At 40.2% G+C, this 19,853-nt stretch overlaps 1 protein-coding gene across 3 annotated transcripts in view; it reads right to left on the reverse strand.

Moving 5' to 3' along the window:
* The window catches only part of TMEM132D (transmembrane protein 132D), a 279,666-nt gene that overhangs the window by 194,445 nt on the left and 65,368 nt on the right, over positions 1–19,853 (reverse strand). For all 3 annotated transcript variants that reach the window (XM_087754869.1, XM_009473096.2, XM_087754868.1), the window contains exon 2: positions 8,543–9,431. In XM_087754869.1, the coding sequence (XP_087610995.1) occupies positions 8,543–9,431 (889 nt within the window). The remainder of the gene's footprint in view (positions 1–8,542; positions 9,432–19,853) is intronic.

Consider the following 19,853-nt stretch of genomic DNA (forward strand, 5'->3'; position numbering starts at 1 on the left):
ATTTCCTCCAAATGAAAAGATTTTCCAATAGCTATTCGCTCAGCAGCAACAGCTAAAGAAAACATTCGAGGCCACAATGCTATGAACATGAAAGAATATGAGAAACGAAGGCAGGATTCTTTAACTGGAAAACCAATCCTAATCTCTTCCACTTAAGAGCTTATTCTCCTTCACAATTTTTAATGTTGATTGAGAAAATACATACACCAAAAGGAAGATCCTATAAAATGTTAAATAATTCAGGACTGTTAGAATTCATTGCTGATAAGATATATTTCTCTCTCAAATATAAATAGAATTCAAACCAATAAAGCAAATCAATCATTATTACAGAAGTGAGCTAGCAGATGACCTGTGGGGCTTGGTGGATTATAACCGTCCTTTGTACTTATGGAATATCTCCTAAACAAAGATCTCTGATTAGCTCATTCATCTCGGAGAAGTAGCACATTTTACCAAGACAGATGTTACTAACTTCTTCTTAGCAGATGAGGAAAGCAAAGACTAGGATTTATTTTTCAAAACATGTGGCTGCATGTATTTTTATCCCAAATTTCCGTTGGCTGCAGCTGTGATGCCCAAAGGTTCTCCATGCTGTCAATCCACCATGAACGAGCAGGCACACCACTGGCCCTATCACCTTGTAGGGCACAGTTTGTGACTCTTCTGAAAGCTAATTTCGGAGCTCAGCATCCCCACAAAACACCCAGCGATTTCACATTGGATGCAAAGGAAACAAGAATTCTGGTTAGATGAATTCCAGTGCCTAACTTTAAAGGATTTAAGTTTAAAGATCACACGTACAGATCTACACAGATAAAGTCAGTAGGAAATATCAGAGAGGGATGTCTACTTCTTCAAGGCCAAATTTTTAGTAGATGCCACTTGGAAGATCGTCCCTGCTCCTCAGTGCTGTATGTCCTACCTCATAGGCTATTGGATCACTTTTATAACCTGTGTGCCTGGGCAAATGGATAGGGCCCTGGGGGACCGCTCACTTGAATTCAGATAACTAAATTCTATTTAAGTGTGATTTTTGAGCATCAAGTTCTTTTTTAGGTCTTAGACTTCCATGTCACAATGAAAAGTCTATGACAGCTAGAAATAGCAAAGCTCGTCTCCCAGCTTCCAATCGCTTCTGTCAATCACAAGGTTTTCTTTCTTCTCTTGGAGTTTATTTTTCCACTCCAGCAGCATCTCTTGAATGCATTAGGTCACATATATAAAGGAAAAAGCAGAGCTAAGCAGACAGCACAATCAACTAATTTTCTCTATTTAGATCTTCGCACAAACCCATTCCAATTTCCGGCAATAAAATGCCGGTAAAAAGGTCCGCTCTTCAAAACACGTAATTCCCATACCCCTTTGCACTCCTACATGTCCTCTACTGCACAGTGCATGTTCTCACTTCTTACCATCACCTCCCATGCTTGCAGCGAGGTCATCATACACTATAATACGAACTTAGCTGATCTCAGCAGGGAAGAAAGCATGTTCCCGGGAAGGAGAAAAGAGGGAAAGCCCCAGGCAGGTAGGAGAGCAAAAAAGAACCATTTGCAAAGTGTATATTTTGCATATAAATCTACTTGCCATAGGAGAGCAAAACAGTAAGAGCGCTTTCACTCTGCAGGCACTTATATCGGCCCACTAGAAGCTCACTTCAAGCCTAATCCTGGAGCACCTTGGGCTGCAGCAGTGGTAGGTGAACTCTCTTCCCTCAGATATCACCCAACAGAGCACCCAACTGCCAGGAAGCCCCATCCCTGTGTTGAGCCAATGCGTGAGCAACTCTGGAGAGAGCCTGTGAATGTAAGGGGCTTACGAAGCCTAAGAAGCTCTGCCTTATTACGTGGCCATATCCAAACTCCTGTTACCAACAACCAGTTCTTACCAACCCTTTCTGGGGAGCTCAGCCCTTAAATGCAAGTTTCCACCATGAAACTCTATTACTGGAGGACGCAAGTGTAGGAATTACAATAAGGCAGTGCATGCTGTAAGGCTATACTGGAGGCAGAGGTGAAGCTACTGGATGCTCAGGAAAAAGTCTACTCCCATGCTTCTGCTGCAGATAATTCTGGCAAAGTGGATGAACTGAGGGGGGAAAAACAACAAACAAAAAACCCAAAACAACGGAGCTGGCTCCACCAGATAATCAAAAGGATACAGCTCTCCCCTCATATGCTAAACATTAGAGAAAAGGGCATGCAAACAATAGCAACACAAACTACATCGCAGCTTAAAATAAAAACAGAATGCACTTCTCGTAAATGGGAGCAGCATTAGATCCTGCAATCTCTCCCCGCCCGCCGGGATGCTTCACGCTGCCCTACCTGACACTGGCACACTGTGCCGTGCTGTCCATTTCTGGCAAAGTCCATATCACAATGTAAAAAGAGACAGATGCAACAAAAAGGCACCTTTCCCAACGTCCTGGTAAACTCTGGTATCCCAGATTCCATTTCAGAATGAAGAAATGAAATGAATGTTTTTTCTACATTTTTCCGGGGGGGTGGGGGGTGGGATATCAGATTTGGGAAACTAGAAATCTATAATCATCATCAGTTCTGCCAGAACTTCATTTACTTCTTTAAGGGTAACTGTATATAATTCAGCACACAGGATTCACTAAGTATAATTATAAATTGAATAGCTGTAAAAAAAAAAAAAAAGCTACAACTTTTTTCACTGATGAATATATCTATGCCTGACGTTAAGTACCTTAAGGCAATTCCACCTCTATCATTTCTGTGTTGATTCATCTCCAGAAACAGGAAAACAAATTTAAAAGGTTGCAAGCAGAAATTATCGATACTGTTGACTTTAAAACAAAAAGCAAGGTTATATTTATTAAGCTCAGCAAAAACATGCTAGTAAAAGAGAACTAAAGAAGATTCAGAAAAGTCACGTTCCTGTGTTTGGAAAACTATGGCTTCCCTACATATATTAATTGTAATGTACGTAACCCAGCACAGTGTAAATAACCAGCAGTAATTTGGGCTTGCAGCAAACAGGAATTGTAATTGCATAACACAAGAAGCTTTGAAGCATTAATTACTGAAAGCATTTTGAAGGACTGACATGAAGTAATACTTCATACATTTTCCATTCTCAGCAAAAAACTTCAGATAAAGATTTCCTTTTAATTTCAGTTTCCAATATACGTATCTTGAAATTTGGAGAAAAACAGTAAAACAAAATAGACGACAATATTTTCCACAAACTTCAGGGATCTTTCAACACCTTTTGATGAGAAGGAGAGAGAGTCTTCAGCCTTCTCTGGTCATCAGCATGCAAAAAGATGACAAAAAGTCTCTGGGACTGCACAGGCTGTATGTCCAGCGCTGGTCAGTGTCAAGGGACCTTGAGGTTTGCCTTTGATCACAGAGGCATGGCTGCGGGCTCTACAGCGACTTTCTTTGGGCTAGGATGTATGCCACTATTTGTGCCTCAGCACACAACCCTCCCATGTGGCCAGTTACAAAAAATACAATGAATAATTAATTTGCATTCAAAAGGAGAGCAGATAACAGGATAAACGCACAGGACAATCACTTATTTTATAAAGGCATTTAATACTGCTTCCCTGGGAAGATATAATTGCTTGTTGCTTATATACAGCATGTCATCTTCAAATAATTGGCAATATTAGCAGTGATAAAATGGCTTCAGAGACGTTAAGCGACTGGGCCAAGACCAAAGAGGAAGCAAGTGTGTGAATTAAGCTGAGAAATCAGTCAGTTTCTTAAGGCTCAGTGCTCCAGTCCAAGCTTACAACCTGGTGCTTACAGCAGTATTCCATATTTATCCATCATTTACATTTTCTCTCTCCTTCCTTTCCTCTAACTCTCACACCCATACAGAGTCAAGACAAATATTTTTAATTTCTCTAGTTCATTAGAAAAAAACCCTAGACCTTGGCCCTTATGGTCCAACTCTTTCACAAAATTAAAAACAGTCCATCAGTTTCATGTTCACTACTCTAAATTTTCCACTGCGCAGAACAGCAGTATGAGGAAAAAAAACCCAAAGGTAGCTTTCTCTATATAATTCAGTACTTAGCAGTTTCTAGAAGGTTCCCCTTGGAGACAACTTCCTATTAAAAAGGGGATAGAGTTTACTCTAAACATAATTGTTTTGAAACAAAAAATACTCAGTAGCAATGAGTAATTTTTGACTTTCGGTTGTTTTGCATAGCTGTTTCTTCTTTTTTGACCTGTATATCCTATATTTTCCATCTGTTCAAGCCATGATTTCCAGTCCACTGAAGCAAAAGCAATGGTAAAAGCATTTTGCCAGCAGCCCTTGGCCTCACTTTATGAATACAGTTCCAAGTCTTGCTGCCACTCAAGGTAGAACTTCTAAAAATAAGGAACTGTTTCAAAATAAAAATTAATACAATTTTCTCATAAAAGAGAGATGGGGGCGTGGATAAAGGTCCCTTTCCTTTATCAGAGAGGAGATCAGAGTGAGAAGAGACCAGCCAGATGCAGCACACGCGGGCTTCATTGATATTTACAACATAGGAGCAGAAACCATAAAGACCACTATGCATTACAGTGCACAACAGCCACCAGCACACCACTTTTTGTCCCAAGGAGCAGTACTGCCATTGCAATCAGGGGCCACAGCATGGAAGTAGTCACTATTCCCAGCACTGCCAGGTTAGAGAAAGGGAAAGGAGAAAGAGGCAGATTAATTGACTTGCTTAAAGTCACCCTGGAAGCTTATGGATTACGGGGTACCAAATCTGTGTCTGCAAGAAGAAATCTGATGTCTTCATTATATGACAATGGCTGGCAGTGCTAGCCATATTAGCCTCTTCTTAACCAGATGCAACAGATACTCACAGAATTCATTTACGGTCTTCACAAACTAAAGATCTAGCAACCCCAAAGTTGGAAACAGCCAGAGTTTGTTAGAGCTAAGTCCTGCTTCTGCAGTGGCCTGTTGAAAATCAGTCTGGTGAAACAAGGCATCATGAAACACATTACTTCAAAGGGCTACAGAGAAAGTAATCTGACCACATAGTGGGTTTTAATGTGCGATCCTGTGTTTTCACCATCTAGTTTATATTGCATAACAGGCATAGTTTTTTTAATTTAGAAATGTAAAAACTGGCCATCGGTTCATGAAAATCCATACATTGTATGGGAAAAAGGGATCATTTGGATCTGTAAATTTCTATTGTTATACAAATCATAAATGCAGAGTCCTGTAAGAAAACATGGTGTTTTAATTGTGCCTTTGCCCCACGCTGAGCCACTTTGAGCTCCAGTGGAATATTAATAGCAGGTGTTTTTATAAAAAATACAGAGGGACCTTCTGTGTAACAGCTGAGGCCAGACACTGCTCTTCCTCTCCCCAAACTGCATTTTTTTTTCCTTAGACTCGCCATTTCTGTCTGAGTGGACAAGGTCTGTTATCCTTTCCTATGTATTATGATCAATCATTTTATTGATTATTTACACGGATGGATCATTTCTGCTCCTTCTTGCTCCATGTCAACTGACAGGACAGAGGACCTTTTTACATGTCTGTTCATGCCCTCATGAACCTGTTCCAACAGGAGGAAGTTTCTTTCAATCTACCCTGACCCAATGTCTGTACCTCTACAAACCAAGAAAATTTAGAGACTTAAAACTCGATCGGGTCCCAGAAGAGGTCTCCGATGGCTTTTACACAAGGCCAGCTGGTGAGCCTATTCCGAAATCAGAACAGGCAGCATATCACAGATGCAGTCTTTTGTTTAGTTGACCATGTCAAAAGAGAACCTATATAGTAGAATCCTAGAATGGTTTGGGTTGGAATAGACCTTTAAAGATCATTTAGTTGTGGATAATGGATATACTAGACTGACACATTAGATTTCCAGTCCTGAAATAGGCCCTTATTTCATTCAGAGGCTACTTTAATATCTAATCACTTAGAGTGACATTTACTTCTAAAGAGAGGGCCACGAAAGCAGCGTTAGCATCTTGTCTGACACTGGGATTATAGGAGATCCCAACGTAAAAAAGAATTTAAGCCAAAGCAACCTGGTAGTTGCTTTTTTCCTTACAGCAGAAGATATATATAAATTAACAACCACCAAAAGCTGAATTAGCTATGTACATGTCATGGAGGGATGAATGCAGAACACGGATACTACAATTCCGACCAAGAAAACAACCAAACAAGAGCTTAGACATGCTGCAGCTAGATCAAAGACAGACAGGCTGTGGTGCTTTAGAAGCACACTATTATAACTACTCCCATATTGCAGCAGATTAGAGTCTGAAAGCCAGTTACTGTTAGAAAAGCAGGTCGAGAGAAATCAAAATTCATGGAAGTGACATGAGTAACAGCAAGCTGTTACAGAAGTTTATGTTTTTAAAAGGTAACAGCAAACTGATGTTTTTGAAGAAGAAAATGCCACATTTTTCATTTTGAACCCATATTTGCTATCTATTTTTAGCCTTTTTTTGTTTCATGATACCTTAGTTCTCAAAATAAAAACCTAAATTCAAACACATCTTTTCCTTTTTGTTCCAGAAAATTAATTTTAGAAGCATTCATTTAAAAGTTCAGGTGTTCAGTTTTCATCCTAATTTAAACAAAGCAAGATTTTTGAAAGTTTTATAAACCTACATATAATATAATTATCATGGTTATAACTAGCTCCACTTTTAACTGATCACAGCTCACGGAAATATAGATGCTTTGAAGTCAGATTTCTAAGACCCTGCCTTTACAAAGTAAAAACAACAAAAGGTTTTTACCTTAATTCTCTCTTAGATAGAAAAGGTTTTTAATGTTTATATTTAAACCAATTTTCATACGTGGTATAAGTTTCCATGCATGTCTGAAGTAATGTCCCTTTAAAGTCATTAGTATAGAGAAAGATGGAAAGACATCCCTGAACCCTTCTATGAGGGCCTCAGATTGTCTGTCTTGAAATTAGCCACTCAGGAAACAACTTAAATCTTAGGCAGATTGACTCGGAAAATGAAAACTTGATGTGGTAAGAGGAGTAGATATCCTACTGGTGTTTGTCCTCTACCAGATGAAGAGGAAATAACTGTCCTCAAGACAGTGCTATGGTTATTCAGTTTATATATCACGCACTTGCAAAGGAAAAATGACCTGATTTCATGGCAAACCACTGTCCCCCAGAAATCCCACACAAATCTCCGGGGGAAGAATGAAAATGACTATTTTGAGCCCTTACTACTTAGGTTAGTGGAGTCAAATGCGACTTACTCCTTACTCCAGTACGAGGTATACATCCGAGTTCAACAATGTTGCATTTACAGCTTTCTGCCTTTTTAATAATTGAGCCCTGAAACATATCTAGGCGACTTTAGCCAGAGATTTTTGGAGCTTGAGATGTATAACCACCAGAGAAAGGAGAGTGTATTTTGTCTCAAGTCAGAGTAGGATATGATTTCTTAGGTAAAGGCACCAAGCATCTCTAGTGCTCAGCACAGCTGTTGACTATGGTGCATCTGTGACATTCGTAAGAGCAGGGAATTTACTGCGCCCTCTTACGATGCGTCTCCTCTTTTGGAGGTGTGTTTTGTGAGCCTTTGTGGGCTTTGGCACCAATGGTCATTTCTCAGACAAACACCCAAGACAAGTCAGTCTTAATCTCAGGAGCCAGAGTACATTTACCTCCAGTTCTAAAAGAGCTGACACGAGTCATTGGTAAGGGATAAGAGAATGAAATCAGCTCTACACACACCAGTCTTCCATGTGTCAGCCACACAACCCTAGTTTATAGTGCCGGAACACAAAGTGGCGAACCTGAAAAGGCAACGGGACAGTCCCACTTCATGCAATGCACATCTGCTCAGTTTGCCACAGCACAGCCTGACAGCCTTTGCTGTTCTTTCTTGTATTACATTGGTGGTTATAGTGAGCTTCCCACTGTAATACACCCATGCTTGGAAAGCAATGAAGTAAATCAATGCAGCACTTGATGTTACATTCAAAAAAACAACCACCTCCACCCTCAGTTATTTTTCATTTTCAGAAATGGTTTTGGTATATCAATAATGCTTAGGAACCTCAATCATCCTATAAAACAGAACCAGGCTTACAAGAAGTTGGGGAGAGATGTTTAAGCACATAAATCCTACTTAGATGCCTAATTCTTGCTCACTTCCTATAAATACCTTCCTTTGCGGATTTGAGCTTTACTAATCTTAACATAAGTTCAATGAGAGATTAGGAGCACTGCAAACTCCAGCTCAGGAGACTTTAAATGTTATCTCCTATTAGCACACAGATAGGTCCCAGCTCTACTATTTCAGTTTCTACAAGAAGTACTCAAAGGACAACTTCAAGAAAAGGCCTTTCTCACTCAAAGAGATCACATCTCAGACAATTCACACAATATTAGACTGAACAATAGGAGAAACGTTGAGTCAACCAACTGCAATACAACTTCTGTAGAGCAGCAATTGAAGGATTGTTAGGCAATTTATACATGAGAAAGTGACTTCCCATACCAAGAGCAGAGAAACAAAAAGTAAGGTACCAAAGAAACACGAAGCAGCCTTACCTGAGGGTGAACTGATCTTCTGTTGAATTTTTAGCAACAGATACAAGGAAAGTCAAAATGTCACCTTGCTTGACAGTCTTTGGTGCATACTGGATGGCAATATTATGATCCAATCTCATTTCATTTAAAGAAGGGCCAGCATGTGTCTGGTAAAGGAAAACACTTCCAATCCTCTGCAAGGGAGGTCCCGACTCATCAATGTCATTGCGCCCCGGTCGGATCCCATTACTTTTCCTTACATCCTCCTTGGTGCATTCCCCTTTCTCATCTCCTGGTTGTATGGCATAGTAAAGCTCCACAGGGCTCCCTTCAGACTGATCCATTGGTTTCTTACGGCCAGCAACAACCGTGGGGGGGTTAAACCAGCTTGGCAGGAGCTCCAGCTCTGCCACACACAGCCCCAGATCCCCTTGCAATCTGCAGCTGCCTCTGACTTCCCGCGTCTCTCGGAAGGCGAACACCCGCAGGCAGGGCAGCCGTTCCGTGGTGCTATAGTCATCCCAGTCCCTGCCCACGATGTAGAACAGGACCTGGACTTTGGGCTTGCTCAGATAAATTTTGTCACTCATTATGAAGGCCTTAAGTTTCCAATTAAAGGAGAACTTGTTAGTAGATCCAAATGGATTTGAAGACAACATTAAGTCCTGGGGCACTACTTGTTCAACGGAAAAAGGTCCATAGCTGGCATTTAACACAGGTGGCTTCTTGGATTTGTAGATCAGAAAGGATTCCACTCGGGACTGCAAGCTAGAATTCCTCATAATATCCTGGTTGGCTTCCTTAAGAAAGAAGGAAACATCCGCATTGTGGATACGATAGGTCACAGGCAAGTAAGTTGGCAGTAAAGAAAACCTCTGTATACTCTCCAGGATCCCTCGACTCTCAGTCACTGTTGAAAGGAAAGGAGAGTTTAAAAGATCAGATCTTTAAGTCATACTGTGATATAACCTCATTGACTTTACTGAGGGGATTGACAGTGCTGTAGCTGATATTAGTGGCAAGAGCAAGCATGATCAATCCATGCAGAAGCTGCCTAGGTAGATGATGATTTATCTAGTTAGCTTGGAAAACAATAGGTTATGATACGTTCTATATGGCAGCTAGATTAAAAGTAGCAGCTTGTGTAGGTTTACCCATGCCAAAGGTCACATCTTCACTTGCAATACACATTTACTATTGGAAAGCAAAATTACCCGGTCAGCATCTGCAACATAAGATCACTGCACAGGCACACTTAAAAAGGAATTTGATCACGAAAGTAAGCTGCACCTGTACAGGAAACCAATGCAATAATTTTACATCAAATGCTGCACATGGACCACTTAGAGTTCACTTCAACCTTCTTTTCAGCACTCTCAAGCAATACATGGGCTTTAAGTGGTTTCTTGCACAAGGCTGAATTTCACTTTAAGAATAGTAGCACAATAACCATTTATACAAAAGCTCGTTTACAACACTCTGGTACTAGAGGATTTCAAAAGGAGCTTTATTTGCATCCAATTTATAGTCCCTTCTATTTCACTTCATCTATGAAAAGAGGTTTTTTCCTGTAAATAACTATCAGGATTCACGCCACTGTTGTTGCCTAACCCTACATTGTTCCTTAATACAACCGCATTATCTGTAGGCTGTACATCACTGCACATTGAAAGAACATTTTCAATGACACTGAGCCTCTCTTGCTGCGAGATATCTATTTTAACTGTGCCATTGAGCAATTACTTGAGGCAGGCTATCATATTAAAGAATAAGCTCTCCATCCTTTCTAGGAACTGTCAGTCCCAAAGAGCAAAGACATACACTGTTAAAAAATACAGATGCAAATATAACATGACCTTTCCTGTTTGAACATCTGACCTTCGTGCTTATGTCTTTACACTCTAATTGTGAAATAAATTGCATTTTTTTTCCACAGCAAGTTCAAATCCTTACCCTTATTCAGAAAGGTGACAAGGGATTACCACAGTCAGCATTGGAAGGCAAACCAGTTTCCCAAGCTCTAGGCCACAATGCTTTTTAGTTCTTATTTTCTGTTTGGCATCTGACCTAAATATTTATTTGCTCATCAAGTACTGCAGTGGACTAAACTGATGTCAGTTACTCCTAACCACCAATCTACAATTTATGTACTCCAGTTCATTGCAAATCCTAGAACAGGGTAGAAGAGGCTTGTTATCTTCAAATCCTATGGGAAAGTATCGTTAGTTCCCAAAAATCTCCGACTTCAGACCACAAGCGTTCACGAAAAACGATCTGGAAAGTGCCTCTCACAGCAACAATCATCTTGTCTACCTACGGGCTGTATAACCTGAAAGGGGAATTCACTCTGCAAGAGAGGCAGCCGCACTGATGCTCCCCATAACCAGCGCGTCCATCAAGGCACCTCCGCCACAAAGCAGTTAATGCGGGAGGTCTCACCCTGCCGTAGACTTTGTCCAATCTCAGACAAGGTGCTTTTCCTGCACTGCTGTTCCATGTCCAACAAATAAGGGTATTACTGTTTATTTCCCCTCACCCTTTGTCTGCGTAGACTGCAAATGCAACAGACTTATCTTACTGTAAGAGCATCACCTACAATAACAAGGCTGTGATCTCAGTTAACATCTCCAGGCACTAAGGTAATGCAAAACAATGAACTGGAAAACTGGAGCAAAGAACTTTCTGTGTGGAAAAGCAAAACCAGCTGGCTATTAAAACACAAACACACATGCACACACCAACAAATCCTCGCTACGGGTGGGCATCATTCAGCTGTAAGACAGAAGGAACAAATCTCAGAGTGAAAGAGGCCAGGAAGAAAGGATTGCAGAGAAGAGTTTCAAGGTTTTGGAAATCTTTCTCTCCATCTTGAAAAACTAAAATTCCTCTCCCAACAAACAATTAAAATAAAACCTTACTTTTAAAAGACAAATTAATGTCAACTCCTAAACCCCACCTGGAATTAGAAATAAATTCCATCTGAAGTATCAGGGAAGTGGCCTCAGCACACATCATCGTATCAGACTGTAAATTGCAACAGCAATAAAAGGCTGAAGTCCCATAATCCCTAGAGGTGGAAAATTCAGCTTAGATCTTGTTTGAATTTAGAGGAACTCACACCCAAGGCTTTTCTGCTTGTTTTTAATCAAGAGTAAACTGCAGAGATTCTTTGCATGCAAAACCACCCTTTATTTTAGCCTTGGTCTTCTCAGCATTCAGCTCCCACTCTCTCTCCAGATATTCATTGAGAGCAGATGAAGTTTTTAAAGACCTTTTTCTAGATAATCCCCCAACAAAGATTTCTAACAACTCTAAATGGCTTTGCTAGTACTTAGAGTTGCAGGGATGCGTCTCTCCTATCCAGCCCTAAGGCGAAATCTGTTCTGCTGTTGTACTCCTCAGATCACCCAGCCCATAACATCGTTCCTCCATCTAATGTCCCATTTATAAATTCCACACTCATTTTGTACTCCTCCCAACAGCTTGGCAAAGCACCATTAAACACAGTGAGGCATCACGGAGGCAACTTAGAGAGAGGAAAAAAGCTCAGGGTATTCAATTTTTCATTTCCCTTATTTTGATTGCAGCTCCCTCCCTTGCATTCCACAGGGAGAAGTACATTATTTTTATATTAAAACTAACAGAGTGTTTCGCCTCATAATTTTTTAATCATTTATTTTAGTGCTTAATTATCTAAGGGATTAAAAATCTTCCCTCTGTATTCCCCACCTCCACAGGACACTGTTCCTCAGAGTTTGTAAATCAATGACTCTTCGGAATAGGAGAGCAACACAAAAAAAAAACCCAAACAAACCCAAACAAAACACAGAAGGTGAACTGCCTATTAAAAAAAAAGGAAACAATCTCACCAGATAGAGCAGGGTCCATTGGTTTTTAAATTTTTGGGCAATGGCAAACTGGTCTGCTCACTGTTACACTTTCCCCTACCATCAAGCTGTGGACGTGCACGGAATATGAATTGGCTTATGCTGGAAGCTGTCAGCAGCTTTCCAAACAGCCAAAGGCCAAAAATTTAAACAATTTTACACTTTTATCTGGGGAAGAGTTATAATCAGAACAAACAGAAAAAAATTCTCAAAAACTACACTGAGCTCTGCAGTACCATCTGGATTTTGACTGTGAAAGTTTATTAAGGATTCTGAAGGATAGGAAATTAAAAACAAAACCAACTATCAGCGTCCTTAATGGCAACCATGACTATTTTTGTAAAAATTATGCATGTTTTTACAAAGGCAGAATTGCAGAAGATTACAATTTGTGTGTTATTGGGCAAGATCCGGTATAAAAGTGGAGGTTTAAAGATTTAAGTCATATCATCTACCCTAAATATTACATCTGATCTATACCATCACAATCAAAATTCCACAGGAATAACCCACCTGAATAAATAAGACAAGAATCACACAGCAAAGCTCTCAGTTTAAGTATGTCAAACAAAATAAAGGATGGGTAACTGAAGTGCTGTTAAGGAAACATCATCAAGACAAAAAATACACCGTTAAATTTGGGAACTGCAATTTATCTTTACTGTACCACGGTATCGGAAGGCATGTCTACATGGGGAACTTGGCAGCAGGATAACCAAGGGCAAGAGTGCAGCACAGTAACTAGCCTTACTAGTTCTCTGTGTGGATGCACAGCACAGAGGACATCGTACTCTGTGTTAATAGAAAAAGCAGTGGTACCAGATTAAAACAAACTCCGAGGAGTTTAATCTTTCCATGTAAGGATAGATTCCTATGATCCACGGTGTTCTGCTCAACTTTGAATTGATTAGTTGTGGCAAGCTGTAAGGTCAGTTTATCTTAAGCCGAGACATCGCAGAGGAAAAAACAGATTCTTCCAGAGGACCACAGCAAGCGATGCCTCACAGTGCTACTGAACCTCAAGGGGCTGACCCTCAACTGGAGTAAACTGCTTCTCTGCAAGGCCTGGTGAAGACAGTCTACTGCAACTGCAGAGGGGTGTTACAGCATTCTGGATTCAGGGGATGACCCCCAACAGTTTGAAGCAAACCAATAATATCTAATCTTGATGCTATGCTTATGCCAGGAGCTATTATTTCTCAATCCCTTACAAGTACGTCTGTATTTGACTTCTCATGCTGTGAATGGTTTGTTGAGGATTTCAATCAGTGGCCACCTGGGAAGAGATGCTGTAGTAGGGTGGTTTTCTTTCCTCTCTAGTAAATCTTCCCCTGACTGACACTGTTTAAAAAATACTTGGCATTGATGGAAGAAGCAAATTCTTTGCAGGTCAGTGAATCTGAAAAAAATCTGAGAAAAAGGCAGCATATTCAGTCTCCTCCTGCACAGCCAAAGCTTGCGCATATGATATATCCCCAAACATGACATTGTAAACATGCTGCATTTACCTTCCAAAAGGTCATACTGCTTTCTTCATTAGGCTATTAATTTTGTGCTGCAGTCTGACTAAAAATCTTAAATCTTTATTTCTTTAATATCATATAACAGCAGCTCTCAATCAATGACAAAAACACTATTCATATCTCAGTTTTACTGCAAAGTTATTGACCATGGCTTCAGAAAATTGAAGAAATCTGCCAGACCACTAACTTCATTCTATATTGCCAGATCCTTGGGACTTCATTGCCCTAACAGTTACTTTATTTTTAAAACTGTTCAATCCACAATCATCCAGCATTCATGAGCAATAAACCACTCTTCCAATCAATTACATAATGCTACTATTTAAAAAAAAAAAATTGCCTTTTTCTTGTAGATTGAAGGGAACAACTTCTTAGGAAAATTGCCTTACCAGCTGCAAGCTCAGACTGGTAACGCAATAGATGAAGTTTGTTACTGTACCTTGGGGATTGAGATAAGTGGTTCTTTTCAGTCTGGCCAGAAATTTTACCTTTTTAGTTAGTTTCAGCTATACTCCTTGAATTTTCTGAACAGTTTTTCTCTCCTAGGTTTGTTATGCATTGGAAATTTTTTTTTTGGCCAAAATCTCTAGGAAAACAAAACAAAACAACCTGGTAGCGTGATCTATTTCCAGATCTGGAAACTAATGTCACAAGGACGTCTGTTCCGATAAAACTTTATGCTCACTTTTGGAAAATTAAAATTTTTCAGTCTCAACCTAGTTAAGTGGCTGAGTCCACTAGTGCTCAAAAGTAAGGCAGTTTAAAGCTAAGCTATAAACACAGTGACTACGATCCCCAGGCGTATCTCAGTCAGTTCTTAACAGAGGGATGATCTGCTCTGCCAGTATGTGTCACTTACTATGGACAGAGTCAATTAAGACTGTGTTACATTAATATCTGAGTAGGATCATTTCCATCTTATAGGATTTGTTGGTTGCTTGTCATGTTCCTTCCTTAGGTTGAAGCATCCTTCTGTGCACTCCTCACACATGAATAGACAAAACTGGAGCTTTCCAAGGATGACTTACTGTGTTCCCTCTTTTGCCAGTCTTGTGGCAGCTTCAATTTTCTTAAAACAATTAGCATTGCATTTTCAAGCTTTTGATTAAGTGCTACGCTTTATTGAGAACAGCTTTATGACAGTGACAAACTGATGAGAGGTTTTGACCTCAGACAGAAAGGCAATACAGGCTTTGTGGCAGTTGCTCCTTTTGCTTGTTTAAAAGCAATGAAGTTGTTCATTGGTTACACGTTGCAGTGGTGCTCAACACAAGTCCAGAGGGAGGGAGCACTGTAGATACAGAGCAGCACAGCACAGCAGGCTGTAAAGAACGTCGATAGCTCAGATGCACTGGAAGGCAACAAATGAAAGCCCCGAGAAGAAACACGCTGCACCAACATGATCAAAAACCTGCAAACCCACCCAGGGTCTTCCTGCAGATTATTTTCTTTGAAACCATTTTCACACAGCCGCACACCTAATCTGTGCAGTAACACAGAGTCAGGAAAGTATTTTAATGACTTGGTGCCACGAACACATGAATCTATCCCACAGATATCCATATTGAAAATTGCATACTGGAGTTATTCCCCGACAAGAAATTAAACCAAAAGCTGCACGATTAATTTTCTGTTAGGTTATACTATGTTATATGCATCCAAAAGTGAACTGCTTGGTATCCGGTTGGACAGGCTAGCTTTCTTCCCTAGTTAGCATCTCATTTTAGCATTGATTCTGGGAATTTAATTATATTATTAAATCTTTATTACTTCTGCGACCAGAAGCCTTAACAGAAATCAGACTTCATCAGCAGGAGCAGTGTTTGCCTGAAAGAATCTGCAATTCCAGTTAATAGACAAGGTTTTAAGCACTGGAAATTGATGCCAAAATAGTGATGGGATTTACCAAAAGCCATAAAGCCAGTATGCATTCAGGGCTAGAAACCAGTCATAAATCACTAATTCCTCCCTGTAGTCAGTATTCGATCTCAACATTTCAAAAAGATTTTCAACAGCGATTTTTTGATAAAACCTGAAAACATAAGGGGGGTTGAGGACTAAATCTGCCAGATTTTCCTGTAGTCTTCCACTACTTTGTCATATCAGCCAAAAAAAGAAAACTCTCGTTCAACATCTCTGCCACGAACAGATAACAGAGGATACTGAGCCATCACATCTCTAGCACAGAGATACAGCGTGATGGCGAGCTCCTGCCTACACTTCACAGGAACAGTGCAACAGGTAAGTTTTCCCATCCTGAATAGGACCTATTTATTACAACCAAGTATTTTCTTATGAAGACATTATTATACTTAAAATGTTCAGTGACCACATTATTCTCTACGCAGCTGTGTAACACAAGGCTGAAGTAACAATTAACGCATTAGTATCGTTATTCACACTGGAGAACTGATTTCCCATCATTCTTCACCTGCTTTCTTGGAAGAGGAGTATCAGCATCTATCTTCCATACCAGTACAGAAATAAAAGAGTACAGCCTATCTGGCAGCAGGAACCCTAATCTTTCCTCCTAGTGTTGTCACACCATTAAAGAAAGTTTCAAAAAAAAAAATCTCATGCTTTCGGTAACAAACACCATCATTCTAAAGGGCAAGCATCAACAGAACAGCGATAAGGCTAAATCAATGTGTCACAAATAGGAAAACAAAAATAGAACTCTGGAACCCAAGAGTCATGCATTTATCTGTAGCAAATTAAATAGAAAAAATGGCTTCAAAGCCAAAAAGTCACCAATTTCTTTTTAAGTCCTTCCCTTATTCGCATTTCAGACTGCTCTGCCTGCTTCATTTTCTAACATTCCCTGTAACCGTTTCATCCTTGGGAAATTATCATTCTTCTCTGAGAACAACACTGTTCCCAACCTGCCAACATCCCTCCCTTTCCCCAAGTTATTACAACGCTTGTTCCAGTTCTGCAGGTCTGTGCGGAGCTTGTTACAAAGCAAGGGAAAGACTACTTGAACATCAATGCCACAGACTACGTAGAAGAGCTTCTTTGTAAAAAGGTGACTCCTCATTTCTTATAAGAGAATTTTAAAGAAGTTGGAGTATTATTAGAGAGTGCAACATACATTAAGCGACAGTCACAAAGTAGATGCTGAATAAAGCAGATTAAACTTTGTACAGATGCAGATAAATCATTTGTACCATCAGTTCTAAGAGGAACACACGCTTGCAAACCATTCTTTTTATGAAAGCCATCAAGCATCGCTACTGCAGTCAAAAACAGAAAGAATTTTTAAGTGCCGAGTCCTGCAAGGAAGAAAGTACTCTGACACAACGTGCTTAAACTTCATGCGAATGTTCCTGTGCAGAAAGACAAGTCAGTCAATGCTTTGCTGAAAGAGATGCTGGACTCCTTTGCAAGAGGCAACGTTACATCCTGCCCATCCAAGCATGTCTTAACCACTTTTGCTTCTGTGTTATCAATCCTGCTAGATTGCTCCTCTTGAGCAATCTTATAGTTCATCTTGCGGTTTCTCTATTAACTCCACAAAGAAGCATCTATGACCTGAGTGGGAAAGGAAGAAAACCTCCTAATGAAATACAGCATGAAATTCATCCCAGAAGGGTCTCCAAATACAATGCTGAATCAGAAAACAAGAAATACATCTGCAGAGCAATCCTCAATTAAGAAATCTACTCCATCTTTAGTGGTGTACCATTTGGCCCACCTCAAAGAATTGTCAGTCAAGGATTTCAAGGACCCTGGCTCAAGCTGCTGGTTTTACCTAAAGGAGGGCAGTAAATCTGGATGATACACTTCGTACCTACTGTCACTGTATCCCAGATCAAGTACACACAGTCAAGTGTGCGATTGGACCATTCAACTGCTGTGACCACGACAGCATTATTTATGTTGTCAATGGGATGTTCCTAGACCACAATTGGGAACAGCATTGTTCTCAGAGAAGAATGATAATTGCCCAAGGATGAAACAGTAACAGGGAATGTTAGAAAATGAAGCAGGCAGAGCAGTCTGAAGAGACCTATTACGTGGTCTCTCCACACAATCTCTTTCACACAGGAACAGAAGTTTGATTTTACAGAAAAATTTAGAAGTTACAAACATTCAGAAAATGGTCGTCTAGAAAGGGAGCTCTTGCTCCACCAGACATAGCAACTGGCACCACCGAAACAATCCTCAGTCTTAACATGAGCCGCTATCTGATGCTTCAAAAGCAGGGCAATAAACTAAACCCAAAATGAATCTATCAATTCCACAGCCTGCCTGTCAGGAACTCCTTGTGGACTGCCATAAATGATAGGGCTGAAAGTTGAATCATGACTTCAAAGAATTTCCATGCCTCCATGTCTGGAGTGAGAGCAGGCATCCGATCTTGGCATGCATAACCTTATACACACGATTCCAAGAATCATTAAAGGTCATATACTCATCCAGCACTTTTCATACTTTAACTCTGTTATTTGACTTGATGGGTTTATGAGTGCTCATCCTTGATGCACACTCAGGGATGCAGACTGTATTCCCGGTTGCTGTATCAAACCAGGAATTCCAGTTGCCTTAATGGGCCTGATTATCAGTCAGATAAGGTCTTTTTGACAACAGCACTATAGTCTGATGACACAATGACACAATATTTTCTTTGAATATCACATTTTACTGAACTTTGAAGAAACTTTTGTAAATTAATCATTGATGTCAGGACAGACTACACCTCATCATTCATTAGGAGGGAGATGAACAATCCTGAAGTTATTTTATTATTCACATTGACAGACAGATAAAGAAATCATTTAAATAAAAGGGTCACAGAGGAACACATACACCCTTATATTACCAAGTGATACAAAAATGATCAGAGAAAGATCATATAACAAAGGCAAGTTCCCACCTGAGAAGGCAGCAAAGTAATAATTACAGAGAAAAGTATTAAGATAAAAGGATATGGCACTGTTTCACACAAGATCTGTTGTCAGCCTGAACATGAAAGGGCAAAGCAGTGATGGGCACCACAAAGTTTACAGTAAGAAAAACAGAAAAAAAACCCCAAACCCACAGTCATGTTAACTACTGGGGGACAGGGAAAGAGGGGCTAGGAAAATTTTTCTGACACTCCAGGTGCAAAACATCAATAATCACAGAGAGGGCTGTCCCCAATCCATCAACTGCACGTGATGCAAGGAGTAGAAGGTACTAGACACGACAAGACGCATCACTGCCTTGAGTGTGTCATTGCTTACAGCAAGCAGTGAGCTTTCATCATTAACTCCCTGGGCCATCTTGACACACACCAGCTCCTGGAATTTTTTGCAATTTTGATGCATTTATTTAATGAACATAAAAAGACAGAATCTCTCTTTAATGAAAATAGTACTAGGCTAGGTGCTACCCACTCCTGGCTCAAGGCACCCTAATGGCGGAAGACCTGAGAGACAAGGGCTTCAGTGTCTGACGTACTGAAAGATTTCTCAGACTTTCGCTGGCAATAGTTTGTGTCTCCCTTTCTGTCCCCCCTCCCCTCCTATGCCTCCACATGCAGAGGAAGAAAGAATAGATGAAGATTTCAAAGATTTCAAAAACAAAAGAAACACACACACACACACCCCCCAAGCCCAAAAAAGCCCACAAACTTAGAAAGCTGAAATTCTTACCAGAAGTATCTTGACTTAAATACTATTTCTAGTGTAATTGTGTTTAGGAACCAATAAGAGGAAAGTAAGGCTGGGTAGTGGGGGAGCGCAGAGTGCCAGGAATCCAACATCAATTGTCAAATTCTTCATGACAGAGACAGAAATACAGGACTGCGCACGGAACAGCCTTACACTGCTTAAACAGACTCTATTCAGACAATCAGAAGTCCATCGGATTCTGCCTCAAATGGCTGCAAAATTCCCCCTTCATTTTCTGCAAGAATACCAGGGACTGTGTGGAGGCTGC

The sequence above is a fragment of the Nipponia nippon genome, unplaced genomic scaffold, assembly GCF_047370975.1.
Source record: "Nipponia nippon isolate SJK-2023a ecotype South Korea unplaced genomic scaffold, ASM4737097v1 scaffold_18, whole genome shotgun sequence".
Classification (NCBI taxonomy): domain Eukaryota; kingdom Metazoa; phylum Chordata; class Aves; order Pelecaniformes; family Threskiornithidae; genus Nipponia; species Nipponia nippon.